This window comes from Ranitomeya imitator, chromosome 1, assembly GCF_032444005.1.
Source record: "Ranitomeya imitator isolate aRanImi1 chromosome 1, aRanImi1.pri, whole genome shotgun sequence".
In the NCBI taxonomy this organism is placed as follows: domain Eukaryota; kingdom Metazoa; phylum Chordata; class Amphibia; order Anura; family Dendrobatidae; genus Ranitomeya; species Ranitomeya imitator.
The window spans coordinates 253794671-253813636 of record NC_091282.1 but is presented as its reverse complement, the minus strand read 5'-3'; the positions used below and the strand labels follow the sequence as shown (position 1 = coordinate 253813636).

Below are 18966 nucleotides of genomic sequence, written 5' to 3'. Positions count from 1 at the left end.
TTTAAAATAACACTTTATGCAGAGCGGTTACTCACGGATGTCAGTCATCCACACCAGAGAGAAGGAAAACTTTTCCTATGAGAGAAAATAAATGACAGACCAGCACAGACTCTGGAATCTGCCACAAAGGGCCGAAATACTTTTCTTCCAGATTGTTTAGGGTTGTTTTATTTTTGGAATCCCTCACACCCGTAGACCCGGTGTGCGGCGCGCCCTCGCCCGAAGCGACGAGGCAGCGTCATGAGCCTTTTATTTAGTGGCGTCACTTCCTGTTTAGCTGATCACGTGCACTTTGCAGTGACGTCACGTCACACGTAACGTGGTGGCGCCGCCGCCGCACGAGACAGCTGACCTTATACTCACTATTTCCATGGTACGTCTGGTGACGCACACTGCATGTGACAGCTTACCCACGCTCTTTCCTGCGGTGGGCGGGGCTAGGGAGGCCCGCTGAAGACGTCGCCATTCTAGGCGGCCGACGCTGAGTGACTGGACCGGGGAGAGGCAGGCCGCCGCCAGAGCACTAGTCCGGGAGTCGCTCCGGGAACAATGGCTGTCGATAGCAGCAAGTTCAAACACTTGTCTCCTAGTCAGCTCAGTGAGCTCTTGGATGATGACGACAAACTGGGGCAGATGGCACAAGAGATGGACGAGGTGGGTGCCCGGAGCCTGGCCGGGGATTACTGTGAGGACCCTGCTGTATCTGTATTGTTCTGGCCCCCCATAGCTTATTGCTAACCTCTGAGGTGGTAGAGCCACATAAGGTTATATACCGGTGTGCGTGGGGGGTTATATACAGCGGCATATGTGGGAAGGGGGGTATACATAAGGAGGGATATGCTGACACATAGGAAGGGGGTGATGGGTGTATATTGGCATACATGGGGGACTATATACACTGGTGGGGAAAGGGGGATATATACCGGCATACATAGGAGGAGGAGGATATATACCGGCATACATAGGAGGAGGATATATACCGGCATACATAGGAGGAGGATATATACCGGCATACATAGGAGGAGGAGGATATATACCGGCATACATAGGAGGGGGATATATACCGGCATACATAGGAGGAGGAGGATATATACCGGCATACATAGGAGGAGGAGGATATATACCGGCATACATAGGAGGGGGATATATACCGGCATACATAGGAGGAGGAGGGGGATATATACCGGCATACATAGGAGGGGGATATATACCGGCATACATAGGAGGAGGAGGGGGATATATACCGGCATACATAGGAGGAGGAGGAGGGGGAATATATACCGGCATACATAGGAGGAGGGGGATATATACCGGCATACATAGGAGGAGGAGGGGGATATATACCGGCATACATAGGAGGAGGAGGGGGATATATACCGGCATACATAGGAGGAGGAGGGGGGATATATACCGGCATACATAGGAGGAGGAGGGGGGATATATACCGGCATACATAGGAGGGGGATATATACCGGCATACATAGGAGGAGGAGGGGGATATATACCGCCATACATAGGAGGAGGGGGATATATACTGACATACATAGGAGGAGGAGGGGGATATATACCGGCATACATAGGAGGGGGATATATACCGGCATACATAGGAGGGGGATATATACCGGCATACATAGGAGGAGGATATATACCGGCATACATAGGAGGAGGAGGGGATATATACCGGCATACATAGGAGGAGGAGGGGGGATATATACCGGCATACATAGGAGGAGGAGGGGGGATATATACTGGCATACATAGGAGGAGGAGGGGGATATATACCGGCATACATAGGAGGAGGAGGGGGATATATACCGGCATGCATAGGAGGAGGGGGGATATATACCGGCATACATAGGAGGAGGAGGGGGATATATACCGCCATACATAGGAGGGCGGGGGATATATACCGGCATACATAGGAGGAGGAGGGGGGATATATACCGGCATACATAGGAGGAGGAGGGGGGATATATACCGGCATACATAGGAGGAGGAGGGGGGATATATACCGGCATACATAGGAGGAGGAGGAGGGGGAATATATACCGGCATACATAGGAGGAGGGGGATATATACTGGCATACATAGGAGGAGGAGGGGGATATATACCGGCATACATAGGAGGAGGAGGGGGATATATACCGGCATACATAGGAGGAGGAGGGGGGATATATACCGGCATACATAGGAGGAGGAGGGGGGATATATACTGGCATACATAGGAGGAGGAGGGGGATATATACCGGCATACATAGGAGGAGGAGGGGGATATATACCGGCATGCATAGGAGGAGGGGGGATATATACCGGCATACATAGGAGGAGGAGGGGGATATATACCGCCATACATAGGAGGGCGGGGGATATATACCGGCATACATAGGAGGAGGAGGGGGATATATACCGGCATACATAGGAGGAGGAGGGGGGATATATACCGGCATACATAGGAGGAGGAGGGGGGATATATACCGGCATACATAGGAGGAGGAGGGGGATATATACCGGCATACATAGGAGGAGGAGGGGGATATATACCGGCATACATAGGAGGAGGAGGGGGGATATATACCGGCATACATAGGAGGAGGAGGGGGGATATATACCGGCATACATAGGAGGAGGAGGAGGGGGGATATATACCGGCATACATAGGAGGAGGAGGAGGGGGGATATATACCGGCATACATAGGAGGAGGAGGAGGGGGGATATATACCGGCATACATAGGAGGAGGGGGGATATATACCGGCATACATAGGAGGAGGAGGGGGGATATATACCGGCATACATAGGAGGAGGGGGAGATATATACCGGCATACATAGGAGGAGGGGGAGATATATACCAGCATACATAGGAGGAGGGGGGATATATAGATTCAAGATTCAAAGAAGCTTTATTGGCAGGACCAAATACACATCAGTTTTGCCAAAGCAAGTGTATAGAGGCAATAGGGATAGGGACTGAGGGGATGTTGGGTAGGAGCTGTGGGGGGAGGTGGATGGGGCAGATCCAGGTTGGGGGCTATAGTCCATGGCATAGGGGAGGTGGATGGGGCAGGTTCAGGTTGGGGGCTATAGTCCATGGCATAGGGGAGGTGGATGGGGCAGATCCAGGTTGGGGGCTATAGTCCATGGCATAGGGGAGGTGGATGGGGCAGGTTCAGGTTGGGGGCTATAGTCCATGGCATAGGGGAGGTGGATGGGGCAGGTCCATTGTGGGGGCTATAGTCCATGGCATAGGGGAGGTGGATGGGGCAGGTCCAGGTTGGGGGCTATAGTCCATGGCATCATAGTTCTTTCTCGCAGTCTATGACATTCGCTCACATACCGCGCTGCTATCTCCACTGCTCTCTCTTCTTCTCCCAGCAAGATATATGTTTTCTCTTCCTCCTTCATGGTGATGAAGTCTGGGAAGAGATGTGAGAGTCTCCTGAAGTGTGTCCCTCACTGCTGAGTATTTGGAGCAGTGTAGCAGGAAGTGGGTTTCGTCCTCTGTGGCCTCCTGATCAGTGTTGGCACAGTCTTTCCTCCCTGGGCTTGTAGCTCTGCCTGTGTCGGCCACATTCGATGGCCAGACTGTGGGCACTGAGTCTATATCGGCTCAGGATCTGGCGGTCTCTGGGGTCCGGGAGTTTCTCCAGATATGGGGCCAGTCTGTAGTCTCTCTGTAGGCTCCGGTACATGGTCAGTTTCTGTGAGCTGATGATATCATTCTTCCAGTCACTGACATACCTCTCCTGGCCTTCATCTGCCATCTTCCTAATTCCGGCTTTTGTCAGGTTGTTGTGATTGGTGTTCTGCTCCGGTTGGGTTTGGCTGGGCTGTTCCGGGGGTTCTGGTTTTTCTGTTTCACCTTCATGTATCAGGGCTTTATGGTGATGGGAGCTTGGATTGCTCCTATGCAGGTGAGCCCGGAATGACAGCGCCCTCTTTAGAACTGTTAGGTGTAGAGGGAATCTGCCCAGCTCGGCCCGACAAGCACTGTTGGAGGTGCTCCGATGGACCTGGAGAAGGTGCTTGCAGAATTCCAGGTGGAATATTTCTGTTGGACTGGAGTCCCACTTTGACCAGTCTGGGTAGGTGTGAGGACCCCAGACTTCGCTGCCATACAGGAGGATTTTGGCGATGATGGAGTCGAAGATTTTTAGTCAGACCCTCACTGGTGGCTTCAGATGGTAGAGTGTCCTTCGGATGGCATAGAAGGTTTTGCAGGCCTTGTCTTTCAGGGTCTCTATGGCTTGTTTGAAGTTCCCTGACCGGTGAATCTCTAGGCCCAGGTAGGTATATTTGTCCGTTCCTGTGAGGTCGCAGTTGTTGAGGATAAATGATGGGTGTTGGTCTGATCTTCTCTTTCTCCTCTGGAACACCATGGTGTTGGTTTTCTTTAGGTTGACCGGTAGGGCCCAGGTGGAGCTGAATTTCTCTAGGATTTTCAGGTTGTCCTGGAGGCCTTTCTCGGTTGGTGACAGCAGCAGCAGGTCATCTGCATACAGCAGGAATTTCACCTGAGCGTCGTGGAGGGTGAGACCTGGTGCTGAGGAGGATTCCAGGGCGGTAGCCAGCTCGTTGATGTAGATGTTGAAGAGCGTTGGGCTTAGGCTGCAGCCTTGTCTTACTCCGCGGCTCTGCTGGAAAAAAGCCGTTCTTTTGCCGCTCACACTCACGCTGCAGCTGTTCTCGGTGTAGGAGCTTTTGATGACATCGTAGGTCTTTCCTCCTATTCCACTCTCCAGCAGTTTCAGGAATAAGCCCGGGTGCCACACTGAATCAAAGGCCTTTTTAAAGTCCACAAAGCAGGCGTATATCTTCCCATTCTTTGTATTGTAGATGTGTCTCTGAATGAGGCTGTGCAGAGTATAGATGTGGTCAGTGGTGCGGTGGTTCGGCATGAACCCTGCTTGGCTCTTGTTGAGGACGTTGTGCTCGGTGAGGAAGGTGAGGATCCTCTTGTTCAGGATACTGTTGAACAGTTTTCCCAGGTTGCTGCTGACTCATATGCCTCTGTAGTTGGCTGGGTCATACCTGTCCCCACTCTTGCGGATGGGTGTGATGAGGCCTTGGTTCCAGGTACGAGGGAAGTAGCCGGCACTCAGTACAATATTGAAGAGTTTAACCATTGCAGCCTGTATTTCTGGTGGGCTGTACTTCAGCATTTCTGGTAGGATTCCATCTAGGCCACCGGCTTTTCTACATCTTATGGAGGAGAGTCTCTCGGTTACTTCCTGTAGTGTTATAGGTGTATCCACCGGGTTTTGGAAGTTTTTGATTTTTTCCTCCATTGCTTTTAGTTTCGCCATTATGTTTTCCTGTTCTTGGCTTAGTCCTTCCTTTGGAATGTCTTTATAGAGGTCTCTGAAGTATTGGAGCCAGAGGTTGCCATTTTGGATATGGTTGTTGTTTTTCTTGTCTTTGGTGCCCATGTGGTTCCATAGTTCCCAGAAGGAGTTGTCTTGGAGTTGATTGAGCTTGGTAGAGATGTAACTCTGCTTCTTCCTCCTGAGGATGGTTTTGTACTGCTTTTGTATGGAGTCATAGGCTTCCCTCAGACCCAGGTGGTTGGGGTCTCTGTGTTTCTTGTTGGAGGCTGTTCTCAGGGTCTTCCGTACAGCTTTACATTCTCTGTCAAACCAGCCATTGACCTGTGTTTCTTTTGGTCTCTTGTAGTCGACTTTTTTAAGGTCGGACAGTCTGGCCATTGCGTAGAATATATTGTTGAGGTCCTTTGCTGCTTGGTTCACTCCCTCTGGGTTTGGCATGTACTCAAGGTTGTAGAAGTGGTGGAGCATCCGCTGTATTTCAGGTCTGCTGGAAGCTTCTTTATATCTTAGTGCCGACATTTTGGACCATTTATAGGATGGAGGCCGGGTGAAGAGGCCGCTCTGCTGTGGCTTCTGAGTGGATGGTTTCTCTGTAGATTTCATGTACAGAAGAAGTTGGCTGTGGTCTGACAGGTGCGTTTGTGGGGTGACTATGAAGGCGCTGACATCTGCCAGGTTCAGGTCTGTAATGGCGTAATCAACTACACTCCTCCCTACATGGGAGTTTAGTGTATACCTTCCTAAGGAGTCACCCTTGCTTCGTCCATTAAGGATATGAAGTCCTAAACTTTTACATACGTTCAGGAGCTTTCTGCCACTTTTGTTGACTGTACTGTCATAGCTGTTTCTCTCAGTGTGTACAGGGTCTTGGCCGTCATTCTCTGCTCCAAGTATGTAGATGTTTCCATCCGTGGTCAGGAAGTCTCTCTCTCTCCCTGTTCTTGCATTGAGGTCTCCAAAGATGAGAACTTTGCCCAGGGCCTGATAATGGGCAGCTTCTCTTTGTAAGATCTCGAAGCAGTCTGGATTGAAGTAGGGGGACTCTGGCGGTGGTATATAGGTGGCACAGAGGTGGACATCAGACTGACAGGTGAGGATGGAGCTGCTGATTCTGATCCATATGTGGCTGCCTCCTTTCTTCACCGGTTTGATGTACTGGTGGAGCTCCTCTTTATACCAGATCGCTACTCCTCCTGAGCCCCGGCCCTGTTTGATGTTTTTATTTTTCTGGGCATGGACCAAGAATTCCTTGTATCCAATAGGCACCAGGGATTCGTTTTCGGCTCTGGTCCATGTTTCCAGGAGGATCTGAATGTCTATATTTTTCATACTTTGTATAAAATCAGGGTCCTTTGTTTTAGATCCAAAGGTTGAGGCGTTGAGACCCTGGATATTCCAGCTGCTGATTGTAAGTGAAGACATTCTTCTGTGTGGTTTGTGTGTATATACCTTGTAATGAGTATGGCTGTGTGGGACAAACTGGATTTCTGACAGTTTTATAGCGGTGCTTGGTTCCATCCAGTCACATTATTATTCTGCGCAGTGTATTGAGCAGGTTTATTATCTCATCCCTATCTCTGCTCTGCATGTATCTGTGTGGGCTTGGTGGTCTCCTCGGTGGAGGTCTCCACCTCCGGTGGTCTGACACTGGGTGAAGAGCTTTGTTTCCAGCTTCAGGAGGTAGCCTTGGGGTTTTCTGCTTTATCGTTCTCGGGGGTCTTTCAGTGTGATTATGGCCACTGTTGAATCCAGGCCCGGGGTCTCTGTTTAGCACGATGTCCTTCAGCTCTTTGGCCAGGAGGCTGACCCCTTGTTTGTTGAGGTGTTTATCATTGTGCAGGTGACTGTTGTTTATGGAGAGGTGTTGTGCCAGGGTCACGTTTGGCACAGTCTTGATCTTTTCAGTCAGTTCTGCATTGATGGCTTGGGTGGTTTGCCTGGGTATGTCCTTTCTTGGAAGCAGCGATGACAGAATGATTTTACTGTCCCGGATTTTTAGGTTTGCCATCTTTGCCAGGTTGATCAGTTGTTCTGCGATCTGCTGGTCTGGCCGATTGTTTGTACCCGTGTGTATAATAATGTGCTTTGGGTTGGTAAACCGTGGTCTACTGATGACCTCTGTCACCTGTTCAATACTTGCACAGCGGATTGTACGGACCTGTTTTCCTGGGAATAGCCGCTGTGTATTTAGGTACTTCCCATTTCAGTCCATTATTAGGACAATATCAGGACTTTGTGATGTCTTGGGTGGGCTACGGTGCTGCTGACGAGGGTCTGTGGTGCTGGCTTTGCTGGTGGCTGGTTCTGTTCTCTCTTCCAGCTCTCTGGTTATATACCGGCATACATAGGAGGAGGGGGGGATATATACCGGCATGCATAGGAGGAGGGGGGATATATAGTAGGATCGGGGGCGTACCCTGTCAGGCTCGGTGTGGTACATACTGTCCTATTCGACCACTGTCCTGACAGGGATCCTCCCCAGAGATTGGTGCATACATGTGATGTTCTGTGGCAATGACTTCCCCGGCCTCTACACATTGGACCTTGCATCTCTGACGGTCTTATTTCTGCACCTTTACCTTTTGCTCCGGGGCGTCACTATTAGTGATGGTGCTGTAGGACGTCCTAGTTTCTTCTTGCAGTGTCTTGGGATGGAGCCCACCACCTCTGTCAGTGAGGATAACTGCCAATGGAAATGGTGACTGCTGTTTCCATATGAAGCTCCGCTATTATAGGATGATTTATGAGCAGAACCTTGTGGATTCCTGTGGTGTGTGAGGTCCTGGAATCTTGTTGACTAATACAAGCTCTGTAGGCCGCAGGTGACTGTGCCGCTGTTTTCCGGAGACCAATACAGATGAGCACTGTCGGCTCGACAGTAACTATACAGTACTACGGTAATAATGATTTATGATAGAGGGACTTTTTAATTTCTACTTTTCACTTTGGCCACACATGTGGCTGACGATGCGTATATTTTTTTTAATAGCAAGAGGGTAGTTGTCTGTAGCCAGTCATCTCTGGCAGCAACTTATGTCTCCTAGAACAAAGGATCGGGCATATTGAAAACCACGATGCCCAATCTGTACCCTCATATGACATCTAGCCATAGATAACTTTATGGAAGTACTTTATTTACCTTCTCTGATTTAATTGATCTTCTTTTTGCCACTGCTGCCCTGATATAAGAGGATCTATAACTTTATTGACTCGCATTCATGCACCACTGTAGCTTGTATTTCATATGATACCTATGAAACTGCTTTTTGTATGTGCTCGTTACTGCCCTGCCTCCTCCTGCTTTTTTCTGTTGGCCCCTCACTGTTTTTTTTAACCTTTTTTTCCCCAGTGGAATAATTTACATAAAGTACTTTTATGAGCTTATCTATGGCCATTTGTCCTATATGAAGGTATTCTAGTTTAATTAGACTTATGCTAAATCCTTTGCGCCTACAGTACACAATCTGGTGCTATCCTACTGATTTTGGCTGAATGTTTGTCTTCCTAATATGACATCAGAGAGGAGTCGGGCACTCCCATACATATTACATGGGTGGCTGCCCTGTTCTGCCAACCTCCTTTATATGGGCCCATAAGGCAATCTGTCACCAGGTTTGGAGGTGCTGGAGTTGGGGTCTTTACATTAGCGCTAGTTCATGAACCAGGTGTTTCATTTCTACTCGAGCTCTTCATTCATTTTCTGTTGTTCTTGCTGTGTATGTACAGGTAAGGCTACTTTCACACTAGCGTTTTTTTTAAATCCGTCACAATGCGTCGTTTTGCAGAAAAAACGCATCCTGCAAAAGTGCTTGCAGGATGCGTTTTTTCCCCATAGACTTCTATTGACGACGCATTTGCGACGGATTGGCACACTTCGCATCCGTCTTGCGACGGATGCGTCGTGCTTTGGCGGACCGTCGGGAGAAAAAAAACCCTACATGTAAGGTTTTTTTCTCCCGACGGACCGCTTTTTCCGACCGCGCATGCGCGGCCGGAACCCCGCTCCCACCTCCCCGCACCTTACAATGGGGCAGCGGATGCGCCGGAAAAATGCATCCGCTGCACCCATTGTGCAATGCAGCAAACGCTAGCATCGGAATCTCTCCCCGACGCATTGCGACGGGGAGATTCCGACGCTAGTGTGAAAGAAGCCTAATAGTTTGTGCTGTAGGTTCCTGAAGCTTGGCATCAGCCCAGGTTTGCCTTGTTCTGAGGCTGACACTAGTTATTGCTTCAGATGCTTATAGTGAATCTCTTGCCATATCTCTCACCTGTGACTGTTCTGCAGTGCTGTGCAAACGTTTCACTCAGGTGTGGAAAAAGTACTGCAAAGTAAGAATACTTTTAAAAATATAAGTGTTAGAGGAGTTGTCCAGCCTTAGGGTACAAGTCTGCAGTCACTCTGTAAATCTTCACATTGCACTAATTGTTTTTATCAATTAATACAATGGAAAGTCAATAAATACAAGAGAAATGTATCGTAATTCATATCAGTATTTGGTGTGATCACCCTTAGCCTTCAAAACCTCATCAATTCTAGGTACTATTCTAGATCTAATAGACCTTCTGTGGATGTAGGCTTGTGCAAAACCTTCTGCCTCTATGTAATCCCAGACAGACTCCATGTCGTTGAGATTACGGCCCAGTGCAGACATATCATCACTTTAAGGACTCCTTGTTCTTCTTCATGCCTAAATTATTAATGACATTGTCTGTGTGTTTGGAGTCATCATCCTGCTGCAGAATAAATTTGGAGACAATCGGATCCTCCCTGATAGTATTGCATGATGGATACGTCTCTGCCTATATTTTTCAGCATTGTGGATCCCATTAATCCCTACCAAATCCCCAACTCCATTTTCTGAAATGGAGCCCCAAAACTTGCAAGGAGCCTCCACCATGCTTCACTGTTGCCTGCAGACACTCATTATTGTACCGCTCTCAAGTGCTTTGGTGAACAAACTTCCTTTTGTTACAGCCAATTATTTCAAACTATAGCAAACTGCAACTCCGTTCCTATGTTTTTGAGAAGTCGCTAGGCTTTATTTCCATATCCAACATATTTTTTTTTTTTTGGCTGTAATTCTTCCATGAAGACCACTTCTGTCAAGACTTCTCCGAACAGTAGATGGGGGGTAGCAGGATCCCATTGGTTGCTGCTAGTTCTGTGCTGATGGGCGTGTGATTTGCTACACTGTAACCTTGGCCGGCTGCTGCATCTATGATCCTCAATGTTGCCGATTTTCTTGGTGCTTCTTCTAAAGAGCTGGACCGGTACACTTTGAATCCGCAGTCTGCGTTGAAATCTTTGCTTGGGAGATATGTTGTTGAAGTGTAGCCACCTTGTTGCTCTGCTCAGTTCTTGCCATAGTGTATGACCTGTGACATGAAGCCATCTTAAGGTACCGTCACACTAGACGATATCGCTAGCGATCCGTGACGTTGCAGCGTCCTCGCTAGCGATATCGTCCAGTGTGACAGGCAGCAGCGATCAGGCCCCTGCTGTGCTGTCGCTGGTCGGGGAAGAAAGTCCAGAACTTTATTTGGTCGCTGGACTCCCCGCAGACATCGCTGAATCGGCGTGTGTGACACCGATTCAGCGATGTCTTCACTGGTAACCAGGGTAAACATCGGGTAACTAAGCGCAGGGCCGCGCTTAGTAACCCGATGTTTACCCTGGTTACCATCCTAAAAGTAAAAAAAACAAACACTACATACTTACCTACAGCCGTCTGTCCTCCAGCGCTGTGCTCTGCTCTCCTCCTGTACTGGCTGTGAGCGTCGGTCAGCCGGAAAGCAGAGCGGTGACGTCACCGCTCTGCTTTCCGGCCGCTGTGCTCACACAGACAGTACAGGAGGAGTGCAGAGCACAGCGCTGGAGGACAGACTGCTGTAGGTAAGTATGTAGTGTTTGTTTTTTTTTTACTTTTAGGATGGTAACCAGGGTAAACATCGGGTTACTAAGCGCGGCCCTGCGCTTAGTTACCCGATGTTTACCCTGGTTACCGGCATCGTTGGTCGCTGGAGAGCGGTCTGTGTGACAGCTCTCCAGCGACCAAACAGCGACGCTGCAGTGATCCGGATCGTTGTCGGTATCGCTGCAGCGTCGCTAAGTGTGACAGTACCTTTACTCAAAATTGCCTTTGTAGCAGAGATTGGATGTTCGTTAAGCCTTCTACACAGCTGTTTGTTAATGACGGTCTCCACCTACATATGAAAATGATCTTTATCACCGGTTTGTTGTATAAGTAACCAATGCTAACCAAGTGCCTGACTGTGTGCGAGTGTACCTAGACGTATTGAAGGCAGAGCGGTTACATCAAATATTGATTTGATTTAGATTTCTCTTCTGTTCATTCACTTTCCGTATTGTTACTTGATTTACCGTAAATAGAAGTGCTAATAGTTTTAGTTTTTAAGCATTCTTATGTTGACTCTTTCACGCTTGCCTAAAACTTTTGCATACTACCGCATGATGTACAGTCACTGGGGAGGATCACACTGCGCAATAATACCAAAAATCCACTAATCAACAATTAAATATACAGTATATCAATCTATTTTCTTAAACCGGGATGAGGCATCCGCCTTACGTTCTGCTTTGCAATCCAGTCATATGTTAGTAGGATTCTGGAGCGCTCACACTATAGGGTCCTGTATCCTAAAGCCATCTTGTATGTTGGGCAAAGAAGAGATGACGTACAATCGGGTTCACTGTAAACGATGCTGTTATCACCAGTGACCCATTTACACATTTACATCACGCCCTCATCTTTCATAACCTGTCTGTTGACATTGTTCCCAGTGTTGTATTCTGCCCATGATTTCCCACAGGCGTGCCTGAAACCTGATGCAGTCACTCCACTTTTCTTTTTTTTTGTTTGTTTAGATGATTGCTACTTCTGCTTCCTTTTTTCCTTGTCTTAACCCCTTAATGACCGCCAATACGTCTTTTAACTGACCTGAGATATAAGAGAATAGCCTCCCCATACAGATGACAATCCAGCATCTGTCGGTTGTACACTATAGCTGACAACTTGCTGTATCAGCCACGATCAGTATTTGCACCATCTAAATCTGTTTAACCCCTTAGATGCTGCTGTCAATAGTGACTACATCATTATAAATGGTTAACAGAGTGTGGGGGCTTCTTCTTTGTCACAATTGGTGCCCTCAGATCATGATTTTGTTGTCCTGATGTTTGCCATGGCAATTCATGACCAAATAGTGGCCTTAGAGTCTGACGGCTATAGTAATCTGTTTAGAAGTTAGCAACATTTAGGTGGTAAAAATACACATTTTCATTTCTGTCATACCACTTTGCATTAATTCCTGTAAAGCACCTGAAGGGTTAATAAACTACCTGACAGCAGTTTTCAATATGTTTAGGGGTGCTGTTTTTAAAATGGTATCATGTTTTTGGGTTTCCCAATATATGGGACCTCTAAAGTCACTTCAAACATGGATAAGTCCCTAAAAAAATAAATTTTGTAAATTTCTTTGAAAAAATGAAAAATTGCTGCTACATTTTTAAACCTCCTAAAATGCTAACAAAATAAAATAACATTTTACAAATGGTGCTGATGTAAAGCAGACATGTGGGAAATGTTATTTATTAATGGTTTGCTGTTGTATGACTATCCGGATTAAAGGGATAATCATTCAAATTTAGAAAATTGCTAATTTTTTTAACATTTTTCTCAAATTTTTGATATTTTTTATAAATAAACACAAAAAATTTTGAACAAAATTTACCATTATCATAAAGTATAATGTGTCACGAAAAAACAATCTCAAAATCACTGGGATTTGTTGAAGCGTTGCAGAGTTATTACCACATAAAGTGACACTGGTCAGATTTCAAAAATTTGGCTCGGTCACTAAGGGGTTAATACAGTATTTTGTATAGTGTACAGTTTAGCTTTAGTAAATTGGTATATATGACTTTTTGATGCCTTCTGTTATCCATTGCTTTTTTTTATCAGCTACAATCTAGATCTCTTGAATGTAAACATTGATTAGCTATCCTTTAAAGGGATCATTCATTCACTTTTTCTTGTTTGAGCTTTCCGCACAGACTGCACAGCTCTCCAATCCATACTATGGCTGCTGGTGGAGGAGCGCGAGACCAGACCAGTCCATCAGCCTCCTCCAATAGAAAAGCAGCTTTCCATTGTCAGGTGTTTTAGGGTATGTTCCCACGGTCAGTAAACGCTGCAGGTTGGACACTGCGTACATCCGTAGTGTCCAACCCGCAGTGGCCAGATGTTACAGCATAGTGGATGGAATTTCAAGAAATCCCATGTCCACTATGCGTGCACCGACGCCCGCAGTTTATCTGCGGAGACGGACACGTGGCACGTCTTTCCAGACCGCTGCATGTGAATTTATCTTGCGGAGATGCTCAGTCTACGCAAGATAAATTTCACCTGTTCAATGTATTGGGTGTGGTGAATCCGCACGGTTCAATGAGCACATGCGGAATCGCCTGCGTTCAAAAGCTGGCAGCGCTTTGGACGCAGCGGACATGCCGCTTCTGGACCCAATCCTTTTGTTTTTCACATCACCGCTGTGCTCTGCTTTACGGCCGGCCGGCGCTGACAGTCAGTGCGGGAAGCTGACGCCGGGGGACGTGACAGACAACGGAATGTGAGTATGTACTGTGTTTTTTTTTTTTTTTGTTTTTTTTTTTTAAACTTTTACAATGGTAACCAGGGTAAATATCGGGTTACTAAACGCGTCCCTGTGCTTACCGTAGTAACCCGATATTTACCCTGGTTACCAGTGAACACATCGCTGGATCGGCGTCACACACGCCGATTCAGCGATGACAGCGGGTGATTAGCGACCAAAAAAAGGTCCTGATCACTCCCAGCGACCAACGATCTCCCAGCAGGGGCCTGATCGTTGGTCGCTGTCACGCATAACGATTTCGTTAACGATATCGTTGCTACATCACAAAAAGCAACGATATCGTTAACAAAATCGTTATATGTGAAGGTACCTTAAGTGTCAGATAGTGAAGATTGAGATAACACCATGAAGTCCCAGGATAACAGGAACTACATAGACACGCAAAAACCACAGGCAGCAGTGTTGGTTCCTTTTTCTGTCCTGTCTTGACCACATGGTAATTCAGAAGAAACCAAATTTGATTAATCTCTACCCGCTAACCTTCTAACGTGTATGGGTAGCTTTTCCTCGATGGCAGATGTTAAAGGAGTATTTGACATTTTAGGTCTGAACATGTCTGATTTACGGTATATTGTTTTCTCTGCAGAAATCCTGAATCTAAAAATGTCTGGTACATGCCTGCTCCTCTTTCCCTATTCAGAACTCATGCACACTCAGCTGACCAGTGCATACATATAAACTTCTCGAAAAAATAAAGGGAACACTTAAACAGAATATAACTCCAAGTAAATCAAACTTCTGTGAAATCAAACTGTCCACTTAGGAAGCAACACTGTTTGACAATCAATTTCACATGCTGTTGTTTAGATGTAATAGACAACAGATGGAAATTATTGGCAATTATCAAGACACACTCAATAAAGAAGTGGTCCTGCAGGTGGGGACCACAGACCACATCTCAGTACCAATGCTTTCTGGCTGATGTTTTGGTCACTTTTGAATGCCACAAATGTGCATGTGTCTGCACAAATGGATAGAAACCGACTCCATGAGGATGGTCTGAGTGCCCAACGTCCATAGATGTGGGTTGTGCTCACAGCCCAACACCGTGCAGGACGTTTGGCATTTGCCACAGAACACCAGGATTGGCAAATTTGCCACTGGCGCCCAGTGTTCTTCACAGATGAAAGCAGGTTCACACTGAGCACATGTGACAGTCTGGAGACGCCATGGAGAGCAATCTGCAACATCCTTCAGCATAACCAGTTTGGCAGTGGGTCAGTAATAGTGTGGGGTGGCATTTCTTTGGAGGGCCGCACAGACCTCCATGTGCTCACCAGAGGTAGCCTGACTGCCATTAGGTACCAAGATGAGATCCTCACACCCTTTGTGAGACCATATGCTGGTGGTTGGCCCTGGGTTCCTCCTATTGCAGGACAACTCCAGACTTTATGTGGCTGGAGAGTGTCTGCAGTTCCTGCAAGATGAAGGCATTGAAGCTATGGACTGGCCCGCCCGTTCCCCAGACCTGAATCCGATTGAACACATCTGGGACATCATGTCTCGCACCATCCACCAACGTCACATTGCACCACAGACTGTCCAGGACTTGGCGGATGCTTTAGTCCAGGTCTGGGAGGAGATCCCTCAGGAGACCATCCGCCGCCTCATCAGGAGCATGCCCAGGCGTTGTAGGGAGGTCATACAGGCACGTGGAGGCCACACACACTGCTGAGCATCATTTCCTTGTCTTGAGGCATTTCCATTGAAGTTGGATCAGCCTGTAACTTCATTTTCCAGTTTGATTTTGAGCATCATTCCAACTCCAGACCTCCGTGGGATATTAGTTGTGATTTACGTTGATCATTTTTAGGTTTTATTGTTCTCAACACATTCCACTATGTAATGAATAAAGATTTACAACTGGAATATTTCGTTCAGCGATATCTAGGATGTGGGATTCAAGTGGTCTTTTTATTTTTTTTGAGCAGTGTATTTTAGGGGGTCAAAATAACTGACAGCAAGTTGCATTCTTATCTAAAGGTTGAATAGCTAGGAAACCACCTCTGTCTCAGGAGACTTTTATTTGGTCTCTTCATGGATCGCAGATTCTGCACATTATCGGCCCCGTGAACACTAGTGACCTTATTAAAGGGAATCTGACACCCCACCCCCAGATGTGTATGACCTATTAATATGGGTATACAGATAATAGAAATGCCTCATTATTAATGGTCTTGTTGTTGAGAAATCTTATTTTATTTCCTTATGCTAATGATTTTTTCCAGGCTCCGGGACATGTGGCGCCTGGGAGAAACCCCCGCCTCCTCTCCATTATACTATCACCCCCTTCCCCCCTGCCTCCCATCCGTTGTGGCTCTGGAATCCCGCACCTGCACTCCCTCCACAATCCGTAGCTTTTCCTCCCTTCTATGGGCAATGTTTTCAGGGATCTTCTGCGCAGGCGCCAGCGATTCACGCTGCACGCCGATAAGGTGCCCTCCCTACTTCCTCCCTGCATAGTCATCGCTAGGAACCATGTGTACATAGCCATGACTATGCTGGGAGGAAATTGGGGTTGGGAGAGCACTTTATCGTCACACATGCCTGTGGTCACTGAAGTGGAACCCGTTTGCCCATATTAATAGGTTATATACGTCCTAGGGGGATGACCTATTCCCTTTAAGAAGAAGTTCATGTTGTATATTTTACTACTCTATGGTTGTTATAACTTTGCATTGTGGTCATATTGTAGACAAGGTGCGGGCATGATGTGGCTGAGAACGACGTAGATATGCCGAGGGGTACGATTTGTAAATGACAGCTGCTAAAAGCTGTTTGATTGTTAATGGTCACAAGGATATGCAGTGAATGGCCATTAATGATCAATGTGCTTTTAGCTGCTGTCATTTACAAGCAGGGACACTTTGCATGTCGGCAGTGTGGCCGCAATTTATGAACTCGCCCAATGTGTAGCTACACAAAAGTGGAAGTCTTCTGTCTGCTAGAAACCATTCCCCAGTCCTTACTCATACAAGATCACATGATGGCCAGCCCGCTCGGGGTCCCCTGCTGGCAGGAACTTGGCAGCCACTCTATCTAATGAACTTTCATTGTAATCTGCTTGGCCATTACTGTAGCACAATGGCTGTTTTTTCTTTCAATATTTGATGACCATGCCCACTAGTTTTTGCTCTTCAGTGTCCTGCCTATGCCTGTCCTATCATTAGCACCTTCAGTGTTTACTCCAGGTCTCTTGGTGACCGTGTCGTATACATTTCTCAGGTGTTGTAGGTATATAAAGGATAGCTAGTACCTAAAGTTTGCAGCTGATAGTGTTGATGTGCCGCCATTCTGCAATAAAAAAAACAAAAAACAATCTGTGGAGTGAAATTATCTTGTGGTTTGCACAAAAGGTCACAAACAAGTGTTTTGCTTGTTTAGATTGCGCGATTATTGTTAAACTAGCTTTACTTAGGAACGTGCATTCTTAAGGTACCGTCACATTTAGCGACGCTGCAGCGATATAGACAACGATGCCGATCGCTGCAGCGTCGCTGTTTAGGTCGTTGTGTGGTCGCTGGAGAGCTGTCACACAGACGGCTCTCCAGCGACCAACGATGCCGAAGTCCCTGGGTAACCAGGGTAAACATCGGGTTACTAAGCGCAGGGCCGCGCTTAGTAACCCGATGTTTACCCTGGTTACCATTGTAAAAGTTAAAAAAAACAAACACTACATACTTACATTCCGGTGTCTGTCCCCTGGCGTCAGCTTCCCTGCACTGTGTCAGCGCCGGCCGTAAAGCAGAGCGGTGACGTCACCGCTGTGCTCTGCTTTACGGCCGGCGCTGACGCCGGGGGACAGACACCAGAATGTAAGTATGTACTGTTTTTTTTTTTTTTTTTTTAACTTTTACAATGGTAACCAGGGTAAATATCGGGTTACTAAGTGCGGCCCTGCGCTTAGTAACCCGATATTTACCCTGGTTACCAGTGAACGCATCGCTGGATCGGCGTCACACACGCCGATTCAGCGATGACAGCGGGTGATCAGCGACCAAAAAAAAGGTCCTGATCATTCCCAGCGACCAACGATCTCCCAGCAGGGGCCTGATCGTTGGTCGCTGTCACGCATAACGATTTCGTTAACGATATTGTTGCTACGTCACAAAAAGCAACGATATCGTTAACGAAATTATGTGTGAAGGTACCTTTAAGCTTACAGTGTAAATGGTCCTTAATATGGTTTCACCGGATAACCTTTTTATCGCCTATCGGCAGGATAAATGTTGACTTGTTCAGTGGTGGTACGACCACTGGGACTCGCGCGAATCGGCAAAATGGGGAACTTTTATCCCTGTAAGAATAGAATGGCAGTGCTCAAGCTTGACCGCTACTCCATTCACTATGGACCTACCAAGTGCTGCGCTTGGCTTTTTCCTGGAGTTCAATATAAAATAAATGGACTGGTGGGAGGGCATCCAACCTACCACCCATTTTGTAATGAAGACAAAAGTTTTTTTTGTCGGGAATGAAAATCCCCGAATGTGAGGATCCCAGCGGTCGGACCCTGATCAGTAGGTTATAGTCTATTCTGTGGATAACTTGTTTTCACTGGCTATTCCCCTTGTGCTTTGTGAAATACTTGAACAATAATATAGTAGGTTACAGTGCGCTGCATGTCATAAATATTGTGTGTGGGGTAAATAGACTATATTTAAACTACTCACATAGCTAAAAGTAAAGTAACTGTAATGGGAGTTTTCCAAAATGTTGCAAAAAGTTTTTTACTTTTTGGATCTCTGGGAGGAAGCTCTGCCATTGATTTAGATTCCAAGGGCCCTTTTACACTGTCTAAATATGGCTATTAAACAGCCTGGTTAGAACAGACCGACCAGAATTCTATGTACACAGAACAATCGTTAATTCTTTTGGACGCATAGACCATCGTGTAATAGGCAGCACATCACCGGTTTACATAGAGCTATGTGCTGCTGAAAAGGATTAT

The 18966-nt window shown here is 46.8% G+C and overlaps 1 protein-coding gene across 1 annotated transcript in view; it reads left to right on the top strand.

The window, feature by feature from the left end:
* The first annotated feature begins 343 nt into the window (after positions 1-343).
* VPS37B (VPS37B subunit of ESCRT-I) overlaps positions 344-18966 on the top strand; it is a 33949-nt gene continuing 15326 nt past the window's right edge. Inside the window, exon 1 of the mRNA XM_069755706.1 lies at positions 344-654. Within this exon, the coding sequence (XP_069611807.1) occupies positions 550-654 (105 nt within the window). The 5' untranslated portion in view covers positions 344-549. The remainder of the gene's footprint in view (positions 655-18966) is intronic.